This window comes from Poecilia mexicana, unplaced genomic scaffold (assembly GCF_051168715.1).
Source record: "Poecilia mexicana isolate PSO_F unplaced genomic scaffold, ASM5116871v1 scaffold_17, whole genome shotgun sequence".
Taxonomy (NCBI): Eukaryota; Metazoa; Chordata; class Actinopteri; order Cyprinodontiformes; family Poeciliidae; genus Poecilia; species Poecilia mexicana.
The window spans coordinates 17,254,340-17,273,376 of NW_028263386.1; the positions used below are offsets into that span (position 1 = coordinate 17,254,340).

The 19,037-nt window shown below is 41.8% G+C and overlaps 1 protein-coding gene across 2 annotated transcripts in view; it reads left to right on the forward strand.

Annotated features, from left to right (window-relative positions):
• The first annotated feature begins 9,504 nt into the window (after positions 1 to 9,504).
• kcnab1b (potassium voltage-gated channel subfamily A regulatory beta subunit 1b) overlaps positions 9,505 to 19,037 on the forward strand; it is a 32,002-nt gene continuing 22,469 nt past the window's right edge. Inside the window, exons 1-2 of one of the 2 annotated variants that reach the window (XM_015014087.2) lie at positions 9,505 to 10,185; positions 10,745 to 11,292. In XM_015014087.2, the coding sequence (XP_014869573.2) occupies positions 11,078 to 11,292 (215 nt within the window). In that variant the 5' untranslated portion in view covers positions 9,505 to 10,185; positions 10,745 to 11,077. The remainder of the gene's footprint in view (positions 10,186 to 10,744; positions 11,293 to 19,037) is intronic. The other variant, XM_015014088.2, reaches the window with a different exon arrangement.

The following is a 19,037-nucleotide window of genomic DNA, read 5'->3' on the forward strand; positions in this document are numbered from 1 at the left end:
CCTCACATTTCAGGGACCAGAATAGAATAAACGCTCTGCCTCCGCACTGATCGCTGAGTAGGAGGACACAGACAGACACTCGCTGAGTGTCCCTCAAATTCCCCTAAATTCATCAACGCTTCATCTCCATTTCCACAGTACTTCCACATGTAGACCTGTGAATGACTGACAGTTACAGCAAGGCTTTATCACTGAGTTCCTAAACTTTAATATTTATAATTGTTCATGAGGATGCATTTGTATTTGAGCGTTTAATTTATGAATGTAGGTGTGGTTTAGAATAATTAAGATTTACGCTGTTTGTTATTCAGACATTGAAATTTCGTTTATTTTGTTCGGAAAGCTTGCTTTTTCTCCTATGCCCACAAGAGGGCAGTCATGTGCATCGGAGGTTGAGCAAACATTAAAGTCCTCACCTGCATATCTGGAACCTGTTCCTGGAGCCAGTATCACCCCGCTGCCTTTCCACTGGAATGGCCCTATTTGGGATGTAGTGCGTTTCATTATCAGGAACTTTTCAATGGAGATTTAATGAGAGAGAGGCATAATGTCAACATTTGAATTCAGTCTTTCACAAGAAGAAACGGTATAAATGAAGATTTATGAGGGCAAATAAAGATTTCTGGTATCAGAAATGCCCCTTTTGCTCGTTACCTGTCTCAGACTTTAACTCTTTATGTATTTCCTCTCGTTTTAAATGCATTTCATTTAAACTGAGCATTTACTAAAATTGGGGGAAAACTCACCAGGCAATAAAATACAGACTAAAAAAACATTTTGGGCAATGTTTTTTTTTTTTTTTTTTTTTCAAAGTAGAAGTGGAAGTACTCTGAATAGCCTGTTGTGCATTTATTTTTGAAAATCTGGTTTTAAGGTCTACCACAATACATTTAAAACAGTTTTTTTAATATAAATTATACAATGACTGTTTAAAAGCAGCATCTTTTATTTTCTGATTGAAATATTGTAATTCTCATACCGTTACTACCATCGTAATTTAAGAAATGATGCCTTTGGTGGTTTTTTTTTTTTTTTGACTCCGTTAGACAATAAAAGAATCAGACAAAATTGTACATTACCAGAAACACAAAGTGTTGATCCATTTGTTCTGTTATTATGTATTTGCTAGAAAGTGAATCTCTTAACATTCATTATTGTGTGTGTTTGATTTTCAGCCAGCTTGACTTTCTTCCTGCAGAAGTCACACTGTGTGGGTGAATCCCTCGAGTCTTAGAGGAAAGGGTAAAGAAAAGACCTCTCACATCCAGGCACTGAAATAGACCAGAAGCTCTGATTCAGTCTCTCACACGGCATAATGAGTGGGAGGGAACAGTGGATGCAGCGGTGCTCGCTGCTCCCACACATTTTCCAGCATCTTTTTTTTTTTTTTTTTTTTTTTTTAGCACGTGTTCAAATGCTCAGACCTGAAAAATATGTACCAGTCTGACTGGTTTGTGTATATGTGTGCAATTCTGGAAAGCTTTAGATTTATTTCTTTGACTATAATTAGTAATATAACATTTAGTAATATAACATTTTGTGTCTTCAGACTTGTTATGTAGCTGTGGATCAGATTGTTTTTCCAATAAATGGCATATTCTCTGTCTGTCCACAAGAGGGCAGCCAGATACAACAAATAAATAGTTGGTATCCTGTTCTACAGTGTCGGGGAAAAATAGATAATTCCTCTTTTTTAACTGGAGTATTAATGTGAAATAAAATGATATTTTCTTTACCTAGTTGCAAAGGTATGTCTTACCTTTGTGTTCAAAAACCCTTAACAGATTCTAAACTATCATGACTTGCAAAGTGCAAAGTTATCCAAAGATTACCAAGATATTCTAGAGGCAAACCCATCTGTGAGGTCAAGCGTCTGACAGCAAAGTCCTGGCCAGAAGTGGGCTGTGTATTTGCACTTGGATCCCGAAAAGATCAGCAGATAGATAACAGAATGGGTGAAACATAAATAAATGTAGGTGTAATGGAAAAGTCAAAAGTCCAGATTTGAGCTGGTGTGACCTTATTAGGGCTGAGCATACCAAATGCTCAAACAAAACTCAGTCTATTTACTGAAGGGATATTCAAACGAAAGTGGACCGAGAGTCCTCTACAGCGATCTAAAAGTCACGCATAAACAATTTCTGCTGCAAAGATGTATTGAGATGTATTTCATTTTTTTGTTTTTGCCTTTTGCCTGCTTATTCAGTAACGACTCTGGAATCTGCTGTGGTTGTTTGTGCACTAAATAATAGAAAAAATGAATCTACAAAATATGTCCAAATTACAAAGAAGACACATAAATCAAAGACAGTGCTGGAGTTTTACATGTAACAGAGGGTATGCATGGACTGTTTAATCTTTTATATTTAAGTTTATAATTTCTGCATCTATGAATTCATTGCATTGAATAATGCTGTGGACAAAGGCAGAGTAGAAATGACAAGACAGAAGGTCAGGCAGAGGAACCCCACTGGGCCCCGAGTTGGACACACAACGACCCAGACACTGAATTTCTGTGCTGGCTGGCAGTGACTAGAGAGGCCTGGCTGCTAAGAGGCAAACCTGGGTAGAAGGACCGATTTTAGGTCGTTGAAGAGAAACTGAATGGCAGATTCTGCATGTGGGAGTCAGTAAAGACTGGCAGAGAGTTTGTATTGGAGCAACCAGCCCAGGACTGAACACTGAGGCTGGAGGAATGTCAGCAGACTAGATTTGGCTAAGCACAAAGACGGAAAATTGTTATAAAATCATCCACTGTATCAGAGAGGACCTTTAAAATATCTGATGAAATCCAACTGGACTATTGCTTTTGGTCATTTAAATATGCTAAAATGACATTTGCCTTATACAAACACTCTAACAATGCACAGTCTCAGTCAATGGAGTGGATGTTGTTGAAAAGTTCATTCACTAAGTAAAATATATTTTATAGACGAATTACACACAGACTGATGTTTTTAAGTCTATATTTTTGTCATTTATGATTATTTTTTCCACTTACAGCTGGTGAAAACGCAGCATTTAGAGCAGATGAGTGGAATCAGCTCCTCTAAGTTTGAAGCAATGATACTCAGCTAGAATAAGGCTGGGGGTAAGTCAGATCAGTTCAAGAATCGGGGTGCCTTGGTTCATGAGTGAGAGTGGGACAAAAATAAAAGAAACAGATTGTTGACACAAATGGCTAAAATGAGTTTCCTCCGTAATGTTGCTAAATTCACCGCATATGAGTTCATTTCTCATCTCATCTTAAAGCCAGGGAGGTTTGGATATTGGAGCAGGTTCACTGCTGCTTCACTTTCTCTGCAGGTCCGGTTGGGAGGAGCCTCCAGCACAGAACCAGAGCAAACAAGAGGAACTACAAATCTCTTTTGGCCTGGGAACTCTTTGGGAAAGGCTGTCGCTTGGGAGAGAAATATCTGTGTTTCCCTCATGGACCTGTTGCGCTCACATCCTGATCTTGGATAAGCGGAAAAGAACAGATACATAAATGTTTAAATCGATCCATCAGTGTTCTTGAATGGTCTTAAATCCTCTGAAAAAAAAACAAACATGTTCCTAAATGTGTGTATTCACAGCCGACCTGAATACCTTTAACCGAGTTTCTGTCAGCACTTAATGAATTACCCAGAGGAGAGCGCCGGGTTGTATCAAGTTTTGACCTCTTATAACACCTGTATTGTAAAGATAGGTCTAACAAGTAAACCTAAATATCCGTGTTGCTTTGATCACCTTCCACTGCAAATGTGCAACGTTGTCAAGCTGGCCCTGGAAGAAGATCAAACAAAAGCCTTTGTCTTATAAATGGACATCTAAAAATAAAGTCGGCGTTACAGGTATGGCATGCAGAGCCGTCCCTGGCCTCCTCTCTGTTATATCCTTTCATAACGTTTGTGGGTCAAGTTTATTTGTGTGCATGTATGCATGTGTGTGTGCTTACAGCTGGTGAAAACGCAGCATTTCACCAGCTGCGTTTTCACCAGCTGTGAAAGCAAGCCAAGCTGTGTTTGGCTTGCTTTGTCGGAGAACATGTGAATGATGTGGTGATGCATGCAAAACGTGTCAGGATAATACTCTAAATCGCTTCATTAGTCCTTGTGTATTATAGGAACACTGCAACGACACAAAGCCGGTGCTGTCTTACGTGGCCGGCACTGGTTTGTACCCGCACACAGACGTATGAAGGGCAACGTATATAGAAAGGGATTTGCTATCTAAAGCAGGGGTCCCCATCAGTCTATCCGAAAAATGTATCTCAAGGCAGCGTGTGGTTGAGACCTCAATGCAGAGACTGAGAGAGGGGAGCCAGGAGAGGATCGCTGCCCTAGTTCCACCCTGGAGAGGCAGGGGGCGGGAGCCAGGTCGCACACCTCAAACCCCACCAGCTGGTTTTCAGAAAGTGTTGGAGCGCGCGCGCACACACACACACACACACACACACAAACACACACACACACACACACACACACACACCTCAGGAGCAAGCAGAAGCAGGAGCAGAGTGTTGAGGACCATCCTCGGGACCAAGCCAGTTTGCTTCCAGGAGCTACTCGTCCTCATGACTGCACGGTCTGCAGGTAGGGTTCCCCACTGGGGAACTATGACCAGGTGCTTCATGTCCTTTGTGAACAGCGTAATTTTACACTAACTCCCCAAATTACCAAAATATGATTGAGGAGTTTCAAGGTGTACCGAACAAGATTTGATGAAATCACATCAGCATGACTTTTCTTCCGCTGATTAGAATAACTCGACGCCTGTTTGAATATTCTCTCTGTTTGTTTGTGTTATTCATGAGTCACTGGTTGTTCAAATTAAACTTTGATTCGGCTCAGCATCCTGTTAAACGCCTAATGCTTTCATCACTTCTTGACAAGATCCTGTCTAGCTCAGTGAAATCCCCTGGTTCTCCTGGATAATAAATCTGCTGTTTAATGCAAGACGCCGCCACCAGACCGCCTGCCACGCATCCCCCTACCTTCAGCAGGTTTCCATAGCATTAAGCAAATGAAACTGACTTTAAGCCCTTTAGAATATCGTTTTAAAAGAGCTGATTATTAAAGCAAGGAAATGTTCATAGTCCGCTACACTATTTGGTAAAATAAGCTGATTCCAAACAGTTGAGTTGATTTGGAAAAGCTTAGATTTTGGATTTTTAGTTTAAAATCTTCATGCTGAATAAAAGAATCGGCCATACATCTTGATCTTAACCTCAAAAAGGTTGAAACATCGCCCGATGTAAGATATTTAGTCCTTTTTCTACAAAGAAATTCAAACCAGTCAGATGTAACGTAATGACCACCTGTCTCATAATGTTGTTGGTCGAACTGTGCTGTGCTGTCTGGGACCAACATGACAGCAGCAGGTGCTCCAGGTTATAAAGGTGAGGCCTCCTCTCTATCATTTGTTTGTCCAATGCCCCTCAAAGACTCTTTACTGGTTGCAAATGTAGAAACAATTTTTGCTTTGCGGCAACTTTATCCGACTAAAAGGGAAATCACTTAACAGTACGCACCTTACTGACAAAATGAAATACCAAGGTCGACGGGATTGGAAACGTTGAGATTCTAAACATTTTTTTAGATATGGCAGCCTTTTATTGTTGTCGCTGGGCGGGTTAGGTCAATTTCAGGGAATTGCTGTGTCCTGAGTATCATACTTTGCCATGACTATCATCTCTTCAAGCATCAGGTTGGGCACTGACATGTTGGGCAGACATGGAAATGGGAAAATACAGATGCATCTGTTCAACAATCCTGCACAGGCACAGAAAACCTCTGAGGATTGGTTGACCAAACATGCTTGTTTTGGTCCCTGAGAGAAAACCAGAAATAAACACAGACTTAATGTGTTTTACCAAGTTACAATAAGTGAGTGCAACAAGTGGTTTAAACCTACGCTGCTGCAATGTCGTAAAAATATTTAACATTTTCAATTGTTTTGTATAGGAAAGGCCAAAGGGACCGTGTTTCACTCGCAACGACATATTGTCCTGTTATTCCTGAATCAAAACCAAACCAAAATGCAGAACAAACGTGGAAAAAGAAGTAGATTTAGAGGCATAAATTACACTGTTCATTGAAAAAGCCTGATTTAAGCATTTTCATGTGCAGAGGACAAAATCTATCATCTTACAGATGCAGTTGGCACTTAAAAGGAATGTGAGTTCGACAGAATCTCATGTTGACATTATTAATAGTGGAATGAACTAGAAGTCCCGCTGCATGTCCCCAGAAATCCCCCACTTGTGCAGAGCATTTTCAAAGCTTTGAGAAACTATTCGGCGCCCTGCTGTTACTTAATGTCCCACCAAGAAGCCGCTTGCAGGCAGGAGATGCACGTGACCTACACACGACAGGATACATCTGTAGGGATCGACGCGGAGAAGATCTCGACTTTTGTCGGTGTCATCACAGCGGAATCCGAGAGGCAGACGCCGCTGACAGAAGCGACGGTTCTGACGCTGCGGTTGACAGATGGTTGCCCTTGCCTTTTCTGTCAAATGCTCATAAAGCATTCTGCCAGCGTATCTGACTCTGAGTCTACATTCTGCACCAGCGTTTCGTGGAGCGGGATCCATAGAGCTCCATAAATCTGGTAATTATGCCTTCACGCAGTCACTTTTGAGACAGATGAAACAACCTCCTTTGTGCTCTGTATGTGAAATGCATCCCAATGATCCGCACTCATGGTTGGTTGTGAAGTTTTTTTTGTTTGTTTTTTTTTTAAAAGAAGAGATGATGGACTTGTGCTGTGGGGATGAGTAGTGGGGTGGGTGGGGGGACGCAATGTGAAAAAAAATATTTTTTTCTCTGTTCTCCTTGAACAGAGAAAGGAGTATTGAAAATGATTGTGTGTAGATGTGATGTGGGGATGAATTTGTGGACTTCTTGAAGGATTTTTCCTTTTTATCCCATTCCAGCGTGACTAGAAATCTTTAATGCCGCTCTGGGAAGCGTTTTCTTTTTTTGTGCCACTGACCAAAGAAAATCACTGCAATCACAAACGAAATCATTACCGGGGACGAACCACAGGCGGTGCTATCAAGCGATGCGGACAGATGCTGTACCTGTTGGAAATCCACAGTTAATATCCGCACAGAAATCCATCGGTCTCTTTTTGTGCAGCGTCACGACAGCTCACTTCAACTTCTGCACACTCACCTCGTGGTTCCAGGAGGTTCTCTGAGAAACCATTAAGGCAAAGGGCACCGCCTTGAGGCAGCAGTGTTTACTGAGGCCTCAGGATTCAAGCCAGAATGTAAGAGCTTTCAACTGGCACACTTTCAAACTGGATCAACAGAGGAAAATAGAAACCTCGGAGGCGCTCGTGACATTAGAAGTACATTAGCAGCTTTGTCTACGCCACACTTAGGCCTCCAGAGCGCTGAGGAATTACACCATCAGGCCAAAGCAGGCATTGCTGCAGGCAAAAATAGGTATTTGAAGATGAAGTAGCAGCAAGGTGAGGCTGACGCAGCTTCTCTCCATTTATTCTCAGAGGGTTGTAGGATTCTAAAGGAGGCGTACGCATTGCAATTTTACACATCGCATTGAATTTACACATCCCTGTTTGGGATGCAAACAGTTGCGAGAGCAGTTTGCTGAGAGCCCTGGAGGGAGTTCTCCACAGTCTGCAAACTTCCCCTTGATGTCTGTGGGGTTATTTCTGCTCTGGCTTTGAGACCCAATATCTTCGGGATGATTTCCACTTCATGAAATGCTCGTGCAAATAACCTGCAGCAAGCTGGAAGAAACAGAACTATCAAGTTTGATTTGGGTTTGAACCATCAGAGTCGGCGTGAACATTATAATTTCATTTCTGAGGAGCAAACATGAAACCATTACCTCACACATGTGGAGACAAGAGTCAAACAAGGATAGAGCAGCGGTTCACAACCCTGGTCCTCTAGAACATGAGACGGGGAGGAACAGACTGAACGAGCGGTGAGCAATGAGTCTGTGAGGTAGATACAAAGAGGAAGGAGTGAAGGAACTAAGCAGGGAAACTGACTGCAGCTGGGAACAAAGCGAGTGAGGCTGGATGCGGTGAATGACTGGCAGCTGGGGAAGAGGAGTTAGTGGCAAAGTGGCTTAAGGCAAAAACAAAGATGAGTCTAGAAGGGAGATAACAGCAGAGGAAACATCCAACACTTAAAAACAGAAACTAAACTAGCAGAAGGAATAAATCATACTGGAGGAAATAGTGAAATTAAGAAAATAAACAAGTCCACAGCTAAAAGGGATATGACAATAAAATGCTTGGTGTTGGTGGTGAGAACTGGCTTTTTCTTCCTCCACATGCTCAAATCTGTATTCACCTTACAGATGTCTAAGTAGAAATAAACTGGTTAAACATCTATTACACACGTGTCAAACTCAAGGTCCATGGGCCAAAACTGGCCCACTATAGCTTTTCATGTGGCCCTCTAGATTCCAGATTAAGCACTAAGTGTGCTTAAATATTATGTTATCAATCAAATCAATTCAGTTTTTATCTTTTTACTGGCAAATTATATCAATCAGCCCTTCCAGTTTCTTGAGAATTGTCATGGAAATTCACGCAAAATCAGCAAATCCACTTTTTTACACTTATATATAAATGGGGTTTTATTATAATTTTTTCTAAAAAATTGTCAAAAACGCTCTTACTTGTATTAAACAGCAGCCTCAGCCTTAACTGATGTCGGATTATAGTCCATGATCTATACAGCAAGTAAAAAAGTCTCATTTACCCTCATAAATAAATACAAATAAAGTAAATATTTCCAAATTAGTACCACAGACGTGATTTTTATTGTTAAAAAAAAAAAAATCACAGAAAGTATCACAAAGTCCTGGAAGGACTGAAAAGATGTTCAATATTATTTAATTTTGAGAATTAACTGAACAGTTTGTTAACAGGTTTTATTAATATATTCTGGCACAACCGGCCCTTTAAGAGCATCCATGATCTTGATTAAACATCCCTGATCTATTAACATGTTGCTGCGACATAAACGACCCAGGACAAATGCCCCTTCTTTACTTTCAGTGTTCATTTTACATTTATCTCAGATTATGAGACTTTGCTTTACTCTCAGAATGCAATAAAGCAAGGATTCAAAAAAAAAAAAAAAACAACCTGCAAATGTAATTCATCACAACGTATAGTTTTTACAAGTGCCGACTCCATCAGACACCATCACAATGATCTAAATAAAGCTGCGTCAGCCTCGAGGTGTGTGGATGCTCAATGAACCAGGAAATATGGCATTGTCACATTATTGCTACATGGGGGGAAAGTAAGGCGCTGCTCTGCTCAGTGGTTTTTATTCTTTACTGCACTATACCACTCGAACTTATCTGCACTCAACATCTGCTCTGAGACCTCGGTGACTAGTCTTACTTTAATGAATTTTTAAGAAGGTTGCATTTTGAAGGTCGAAGAGTGGACCTGCATGTTTGTTTTATGGTTGAAGCTGCATTGTGTGTGTTGTGGAGGGGGGAGGGGGGGGTAAATGTGCAGCAAACAGAATCATTCAAGAGGTAATTAAGCAGCTTAATCCACCTTGACACTATGCCTAAGGTGGATATCTTAAAGCAATAGAGTGTACACACATCTTTCCCATTCACATGTAGCTCTCTCTCTCTCTCTCTCTCTCTCTCTCTCTCTCTCTCTCTCTCTCTCTCTCTCTCTCTCTGTGTGTGGCGCCATAGTGTAAAACGCTGCAGCTCTTCCAGGCGAACAGTCAGAGGCAGTTGCCTATAACACACACACTCACACAGACCCGTCCTCATTCAGCGACCGGCTCACTTTCTCACCACACGTTGCTCCTCGCCTCCTCACAGCATCTGCCTCCTTCTGGAGCGAGGTACCATGCATCCTCCTCTCCGCGCCTCCTCCGTTGCGCTTGTCCTTTGCGTTTCCAGGGTCCCTTCACCGCCCGGGGCTCTCATGCTGCCGAACCAGGGACCATAAAATTCCCTACAGGAATTTGGATACAGAACAAAGCTTCTTTTTTGTTGTTGTTGTTGTTGTTGTTGTTGTTGCTGCTTGTGAGGGAGAAGCTGCATGTGTTTGGATGCATATCTGCACGGGACTCCTGCACACTGTGAACACAGACTGATCCCTCTCAAAGTTGTGAGCGAGTCAGAAGACATCCAGACATCCGTGCATCTCTCCGTTTGACCGCCGGCAACTCGCTGAGTAAGAACACCGGCATCAGTTAGGATTCGTTTTGCGCACCGCCGCTGTTTGCCAGGAGACATTTTCTGCGTGCACGGTTTTAAAATCTGCAAGCCTCGGCCGCTCTCTGAAAGCATGGGGTTTATTCTTAAGATGTGTGTCGGGGTGTGAGTATCTATAATTATCTCGCATGCTCGTCAGCAGTGTCAGTACGTCCTGTCTGGTGGTGCACTGTTACTCTCTTCACTTCAAGAGCTTGACTAAAGGTTTATCTGCAGCTTAAGGGTGAAAAGAGACTGATATCCTAACAAATTTCTGCTTCACAGACAAAGGAAGTAGTTGAAGAAGAAATTAAATTTGGTTTGAAAAGTTGTGAAAATAGTAAAAAGATGTGTGGAAAGTGGCAGCACAAAGACAAAAAAATAAAACTGGTCAATTTCAACTTCTTTTACATTTGGGGGGGGAAAACAACACGGCAGAATTAGACAAATAGTCAAAAAAGTTCCTCCTATAACTAAGTCCTTGTTCTAATCAGCTCGTCCTTCTCTCTCTTCATCTTCATCCTTTCTTCAATGTCCAGGTGCAGAGAGACCGGCTCGGGAATCCCCGCTGCAGCTTCTTCACACTCTGACCAAGACTTGCACCCCTGACATGTCCAGCTGCGAGCAGCTGCATGAGACGGCGATTCTTCCCTTAAACACATAAACTGAACAACCCCGTCGTTGCCTCCTGCAATTCCCATATGAGATTCAGCAGAATTAGGCAGGACTGGCCCCGGACCACTCTCTTTCAACTTCTCATCGTCCGTGTTCCAGCTTTCGCAGACAGACTAGAAGACTCTCAAGGACGTTAAGGACACGAATAAGGGTCTCGTTTGTCTCGGAGCAGCTTGTGGCTTCTTTCGCCAGCAGCCATGCAGGTGTCCTTTGCGTGCACGGACCACGGGCTGAAGGCCCCTCGCAACGGCGAGCACAGCAAGCAGAACGCCACCAGCCCCAACACGACCGGCCATGCCCGGGCCCGCTTCCGCACCGTGGCCCTGATCGCCCGCAGCCTGGGCTCCTTCACCCACCGCTACCACCACAACCTGAAGGAGTCCACTGCCAAGTTGACCGGCATGAAATACCGGTATGTAAATTGGTGACGGCAGAGACGCTGTCGTCGTTGTTGTTGTTGTTGTTTGCATGAAGAAAACTGACACAGAAAGCAGCAGGCGGTGAAAAGAAAAGAGCCCAATGAGGAAGGAGGTAATGGTAAGAAGGGAAGAAAAACAAAAAGCAACGATGAATGGAGCGACAGGTGATGAGTGGGATGATTGATGGTGACATTTTTCCAAGCTGCATATTTATCTTTTCAGATTGGAAACGCTTAAGTTAAAAAGGTTTGGTCTTTGAGGAGAAACTCAAGAGCGTTTCCAGTACAGCCACAAAAGTTTAGTACTTTTTTTTTTTTTGGTATTTTATGAGCGGAAGACAAATGTCACGTTATTTTTGTGAATGTTTAAAACAAATCTGAAAGATTTCCCTTGAATCGCTTGGGGATTATTCAGATGGGATGATGACTGAACAGCAATTTTCAAGTCTTGCCTTGGTTAGATTTAAACTGCTGACTGGGGCATTCTAACACATTAATAAGCTGCCATTTCTTTTAGCATCATTGTCATGAACCACCAAAAGCAGCCTCTAACAGATTTTCTCTCCGGATTGCCATGTTTTTATCTCCATGCTTCTCGTCTTGACGGCTTCTCTGTCCCTGCTTACAAAAAGCATTCCCGCAGCATGACCTTACCACCACCATGCTTTCTGTGGAAGTAGTGTTGTTTGACGTCTATGTCTTGACAGCTAAATTAGGTGAACTCCTGATTTTATTTTACAGATGTAAAAAGTAAAGAGTTTGAGTACAAATACGTGTCATTATGTGAATATTTTGGGAAATAGTAGGAAGACATCTTTTCCTCCCACTCCATGGAGATTTTACTGACAAACGTTGACCCAAATACAGCAGTTACGATAAAGAAGAAGAAAAGGAAAAACATTCGCTTAAAATCGAAAAGCACACAGACTCTTAAAACAACAACACGATACGCTAGAGGGGATCTGGACATCCACAGTTTGTGCTTCCATGTCAACGTTGAGGTTTTGCTCTTTCAGGTCTTAGTTTAATACTCTGACTGTGCTGCACGCAGCTCCATTAATGACTTGCCACCATCGCACAGCACATTCTGGAAAGTGTGACAGCAAAGCTGCGCGGTGCGGGTGGCGGAGCTCGCCGTGTGTGCGCTTGTGTGGGAGTTGCAACAAAGCCGGGCCAAGTAAACAATGCTCTCTTATCTCCACGAATGGGCTCTTAACCCAGACCGTGGGAGCAGAGCGGGAGTTTTCACCTCACCAGGGAGAGTGACATCACCGTTTACCGAGTCAAGATCAAGAGAGAGAGAGAGAGAGAGAGAGAGAAGAAAGGATGAAGTTAGAAACTAGGAATGGAGCAGAGTGAAAGAGTTCACACAAAAGAGGCAGATTTGATGCGCAGTGGCTAAACTGTGATAAGTGCCTGTCACACGTTCTTATCTCATCTCCATGACAACAATAAAATGGCCAATTTCTTTGGGTTCTCGACAAAAGTCTGTTGATTCCGTGTTGTTCTGATGCGGTTCAGCATCTGTTTTTGAATTGTTTTTGTCCAGGAAGTTGAGTCTGGACTCGGATCGTTGCCGTAGCTTCCTACAGAACAGACAGCAGCTTTACCTACTTTCACCTCAAAGAATCAAACGGGGTACTGTACGTCCTCCCTCCTCCTTTCTCTCCAAACACCTGAATCAAAGCGCTTACAGCAGATATTTTTGTTCTTTTGGATGTTACCCGACAGGGAATCTCTTTCTTTTCTTTTTTTTTTTTCCCCCTAGAAGTGAAGCCAAGTTCAGTACCGAACCTGTGTTGTACAAATTCTTTGAAGTTGTCTCGTGGTTTTAACAAATCTCACAGAGATTTCGTTCCCTCGAAGACGAGAGCTGTGGGCGTATACGCTTCCCGGCACATTAGGTTGAAGCATGGATGTGCGTTTGATGCGTGTGGCATGGAGCCTTCACACTGGGAACATCTGAAGGCGTAGCAAGTCGAAGCAGAAAAGTGGAGTGCACAGCAAGCAGGCCTAAACTAATAATACCACCACCCCCGGCATTCTCGCTGTCATGGTGATCCAAATATAGTGTCCTTCTAATTGCAGTGTTCCCTCGTTGCAACTTTTCAAGATTTTTATTTTTTTTTAGTTTGTCTCAAAAAAAGAAAACATGAAAGCATGTTTACAGCCTAACATGTATAATTAGCACAGGTACAGCACCCTGTCATGCTGCCGCCATAAACTTAAATGCTGCTCTACCAATTTGCTTTCGTATCGTTATGGTATTAAAGGGTGGACTCGTTGCTAGCCTGCCAGTTGGTGTCTTCACCACAACACAATCTACGACACCCAATCCCAGTCCGAGTTTTTTGTGATCTCGCATCATTTTCTCTTTTCCATCCACCTTCCCATAAACTCTGACCAGCTTCTCTGACTTGCTCAGCGAAAACTTCCTCACAGCATGATGCTGCCGTCACAATGTTTTCCTGTCCCTCTTCCATAAGTAGCAGACCGATTGGGTGCATGACAAATAGTCACCCGAGCAGTGGGTCTCTGCAGCTCCTCCAGAATATTACCTTGAGATTCTTTGTGGCTTTTCTGAGTAATGATGTCCATTAGTTGAGGAGGGACCCATTGTCTTGGTAGATTTGTACTTGCTTTGTGGACTTTCCATTTTCATAAGGTGAATTCAGTAGTGGTATATGAAATTATAATATCTCGGGATATTGTTTTATAACCCAGCTTTAAACTTTAAAGCTTTAAACTTGTCCATATCATTCTTCCTGACTTAACTGCTGTATTCGCTGAGTTTTTTTTTTTTTTAATGCTCTCTAACAAATCTCTGAGACTTTCACAGAAAGCTGCTCAGAGATTAAACTACGCCACAGTTCAACTCTGTTAAATAATTAGGTGACTTCTGAGTTGTTTTATCAAGATGTCTGAGCATGACGATTCTGAATTCATAGCATGCTGGTTTTCAGATTTATTTCTAAAACGAATCAGAACCGTGGCTCATTTTTCTTTCCCCTTTGAGGTATTTCTTCATGCTAGTTGTTGTGTAAGATCATAACAAAGCGCGTTCAAATTTGTGGTTGTGATACAGAAAAATAGAAAGTTTAAAGGCTGCTAATACCTTTGCAAGGCACTGGAAAAAATGTCTTGTTAATAGCAGGGAGGTCCTGGTTGCCTCGATTAAGCCCTTTGACAGTGTTGCGAGTTTGAGGATGCAGCTGCTTGGATGGTTTAAAGTTGCACAGCAGAATGACGCAGAAATCCCCTCTGTTGAGGCTTATCAGCAACCAGCAGAGAGTGAGTTTGCACGTATACATCTGTGTAAGCAGAGTTTTTTTTTTCTCTCTCTCTCTCTGTGCTAGTCAGAAAATGGGTTTGGTGCTGCACATTCAAAGGTTTTGGCAACAAAAGCCCACAAGTAAGCCGAGTGAAACTTTCAAACTGAACTCTAGTGATTTCTGTCCTGCTTGTTAGACAGAATCAGCCTGAGAGCGAAAATCACTCCTGCATTCACGGAATGCGTCTCGTGCGCTTCTGCGCTTATCGTTTTAATTAGCTTCAATATTTTCCTCCTCGGAGTCCCCTCTATTTAATAAAGCAATGAACTACCACGGGCCTCGCAGGGGAAATTATTAGCGAAACTGGATTCTGCTAAACAGTCTAATTTCTCCCAAGTCCCAAGTTTTTAAGTGGGATCTCATCAGCGCGGAACTGAAAATAACCAGCGATTTGCATTTTGCTGCTATTGTACAGGCAGTTTTTTTTGTAGGGGAGGTTTGTCAAGGACATTTCATTTCCAGCACATTCTACCGTAGATTATTTTTACATTTCAAGCAGCAAGTCAGCAAGAAATCTGCTGTGTTCTTTGGATGGCAGCTCATTTATTTAAATCATGTGAACCCCTGGGATTGCACAGCATGCAGATTGTACCAGTATTTCTGACCACAAAAAAAAGCAAAAAAAAAACAAACTCCCAGACATTCTTCTCTTCTTTGCTGGCCGTTTTTGTGTATTCTCCTCGTGTTTTCGTTATGAAGCAAACCTGGAGGGATCACGTATACGCGCGTGGAAATTTGCACGACTTCATGCATGTGTGCCCTCATGTAACCGATCGTGATGCTTTCTGGGCCGGATTGCTTTAGCGGTGTTCCCCTCCCACCCCCACTTCTTCTCCATCAACCCTTAATACAATAAATGAATTTTATTTTCCAGCACCATTAACTCCAGCGCTTCTCTCAGCTGTTATGTGAATTGCTAATAATATGAACGAGGCTGTTGCGCAACAGGAGCCCTCTAGCATGGAGTTGCCTCTCTGCCTTAAGACCAAAGAGGCCCCCAAGGACAAGCAGTGAGCAGTCCTCCTACTTTAAACTCCAGGAAGTTGCATGAGCCAACTACATTTTAATTAAAGGTCAAAAGCAAAATTGCTTTCTGCAGGCATAATGTTTGTTCTAAGCTCATGCAGAAGGCTTTCTCTCTTTTTTTTTTCCACCTTTTTCTTCTTAATCGGTCTTCAAACAGGCTGTAAACACAGAGATAATTGGGGGCTATAAAACAGAAAGAAAGCCTTTCTCCACGCGTGTAATCCTTGCTGAATGCCGTGTCTGTAAAAAAAAAGGACAACAATGCACGCCGGCTGACTTGAGCAGATTGACTATTCTGATAGAGTGAGACTCTGGAATAAATCAAAGCCTTTGTCTAAGTTCTTAGCAGAAAAAAAGGCGAAAGGTCACAGAAAGACAAGGAGAGTCTGATTTAAAAAGGAAATGCATAGATTTTTCCTAGTTTACCCTCTCCCTCAAAATTATTGTGACGAAGCTACTTCAGATATGGTAATTTTTTTTTTTTTTTTTTTTTAAAGTAGGTTCAGTTAAGCAGGTGATTCAATTATGTGTTTCCTCCTGGCAAAGTCACAGAAAGCTCCACAAGCCAGTCGACCTTGTTTGGTGCATTTCGTTAACAGCTGCCATCTGGAGGTTTTTCTTACCTTCTCATCATCTTCAATTTCTCCAAACTGTCAAGATAAATTTGGGACCTCATTCAGTCGTCTTCAGTCAACTCCGGTGATAAATAAGACTTCTGTGTTGCTCTCAGTTTTAAGGAGCACGTTTTGACAAGTAATTCATGCTTAACTAGCTGGAATGGCATGTTCTCTTATCTTTCCTATTTTGAAGAGTAGCTTGAAGAAATAGATGTTTTATTTTCAGGATAAAACTATGCCAAAGCAATAAAATTAGATTTATTTTTAAAGCTTCATTACGTCAAATCCAGATCACTTTAAGGGCGCTTTTAAACAGTCAAATATTGAACAACTAGAAACATATAAAAATAACGCATAAAAGCCAATAAGAACATAAAATGTTATGAAAAGCATAAAAGCGACATTAAACAATGAAAATACAGTAGGTAAAACAATTAAAAATACTCGAATGCTGGGTCAAAGGTCAATGAAAGTCTGAGCTTCCTTCACGTGTTCGATACGTCCAGGATTAGCTGGTCAGGCGGAGCAAGATTACGCAAAGATTTAAAAACCAAAGAATATTTTTAATCAACTCTTAAACAAGCAGCCAATGCAGCGATGCTAAAATAGAAGTGGTTAGAAGTTTTTTTTTTCCTGTTTTAGTTAAAAGATGAGCAGCTGTGTTTTTTCATGGATAATCTACCACAGACAACCTCAGAGATTATCAATCTTCGAGGATTCCCCTAAAAGACACATTTTCTTTTAATCTTTACATTTTGTGTTTGTGGTAAACTTGGGTTATACAAACACGCAGCGGTTGTGTTAGGTCGACTCATGTATATTAATTTTCTCCCCTTGTTGTTTCCCCCCTTTACAACCTTTATCTGTCTGCAGATATAAGAAGGATAAACATTAAAGAGTTGTTCAGGGTGAGACTCGCCTCAACTTCTATCAGTTTACAATGAATTCATAGAAACCGTTGGGGTCTCCACCAAATGATTAGAGTTTCCACCTTCATCTTTCAGTCGTTTTGTGAATGTAATTGATGACTGGATTGTTTCGTGACCCATTTGTTATGCCAAAAAAATAAATAAAATAAAAGAAATGAAATGAAATGAAAATTAAACATGCAATGTTTCTTTTTGGATTAAATTACAGAAAAAGACCAGAAGTCTGTTTAAAATAGCAGTGTGCAAACATAAATCTGCTTGTGTAAGACCATCCCTGCCGCATTAAATTTGAAACGACAATGTTGACTTTGACCCTGTGGAGAAACTAAACAAAACCCCACGTCCAAGCCCTTCATTGCAAACACTCTCAGACTCACACACAGACCCAGTATACAGACATTTTCACCGTGCAGCGCGCTGTGGGGAACTTGCTGTCATTTCCTATCTTTTATTCTGTGTGAGAGAGTATTCTTTATCTTCAGAGGGTGTCTGCAGGGTCTCGAGTCTTGGACCGAGAATTGTGCAACCTTTTCAAATGTCTCTTTGTTTCTGTATTCCTCCCTTCTTCATCATTGATTCTGCTTTATTTCCCTTAGCTACTTCTTCCATGCTTCACATGAAAACCATACATGCTTAGGATTGTCATTAAAAAATCAAGACATTTCTCTTAATGTGCTTTATTTCGTATGCGCACAAACCATCCGACCACGCTTCCTTTCGGTTTTATTACACTCACAGCGTATCTCGCCCATCTCTCTGCACTGAACTCTTTTGATAACAACATTATGGTTGCCACCAAGAGAGCCGTGGGAACCGAGGAGGAAGGTGCTGTCTAATCCCTTCGCCTAACAAGGTTGGTTTGCGTGGGCTTGCTTAGTCTACGTTAATCCCCTGCGAGGAAGAAGTTTCATCCATTTATTCAAGACCTTGGCAGGAATGTTTTGCCAACAATATTGGTTTAAAATCCAATTATAAGAAATCATCCAGTGCAACTTGTGAGCAATAAAAGTGCTTTCTAGGAAACAAAACACATTTTTGTTTTTCCACACCAAGAGGCCATTCCTCTGATGGCTTAGCCTCAATATTAAGCGTAATGTATCAGATCCACTAAGAATAGAAGTGCATCCAGCGCTGCAGCCTCGCAGGACGCTCATAAGTGGTGACACGTTTGTGTGAGTGGGCGTCATCAAGTGACTCATTTGTCATTTTACTTTAAGGCGTCTTTCTGGCCACCATCCAAGCATGAGAGGCCAAGCAACCTTGAGTGGCTCTGCAAAACTGTTGATGTGTGTGATTGCGCAAACAAAATCTCGGCTTCTTGGTGTGTTTACGTTCCGAGACCGTGCCTGAGGTACGGCAGCACTTGTTTTTCTCCCATCTCCAACATGCACAAGCTTTTCTTTATGTGCTCCTCCGTCCTGTGCTGAAAATGATTTTTCGTTGCTGATTTAATTTCCCAATGCCTTCAGCTGTTAGCTTGTTTAACTGTGTACCAATGTTGTAAGAACTGTTGAAGTGTATCAGGGTTTGTGGTTGATAAACAAATGTGGATACTTACTTATACGCAGAATTGTTTTTGTCTTTGTGGTATAAGATGAAAAAAAAAAAAAAAATGGCCCGGCTTTGTTACAGCTGACTTCACAACATAGCAGTAATTTTAAAAGGCTGCTGCTGCCAACTCTTGCTTTATCAGGGTGTGGATGTTAGCTTAAAAAGAAAACAAAACAAGATTTTACGATCATTAATTAGTCGCTGGTGAGGGCATTACTCTCTTTGAAACAAAGGCTGTGAAAATTACAACTCAGTGAAATAATACTTTAAGATTTTAGACAAAT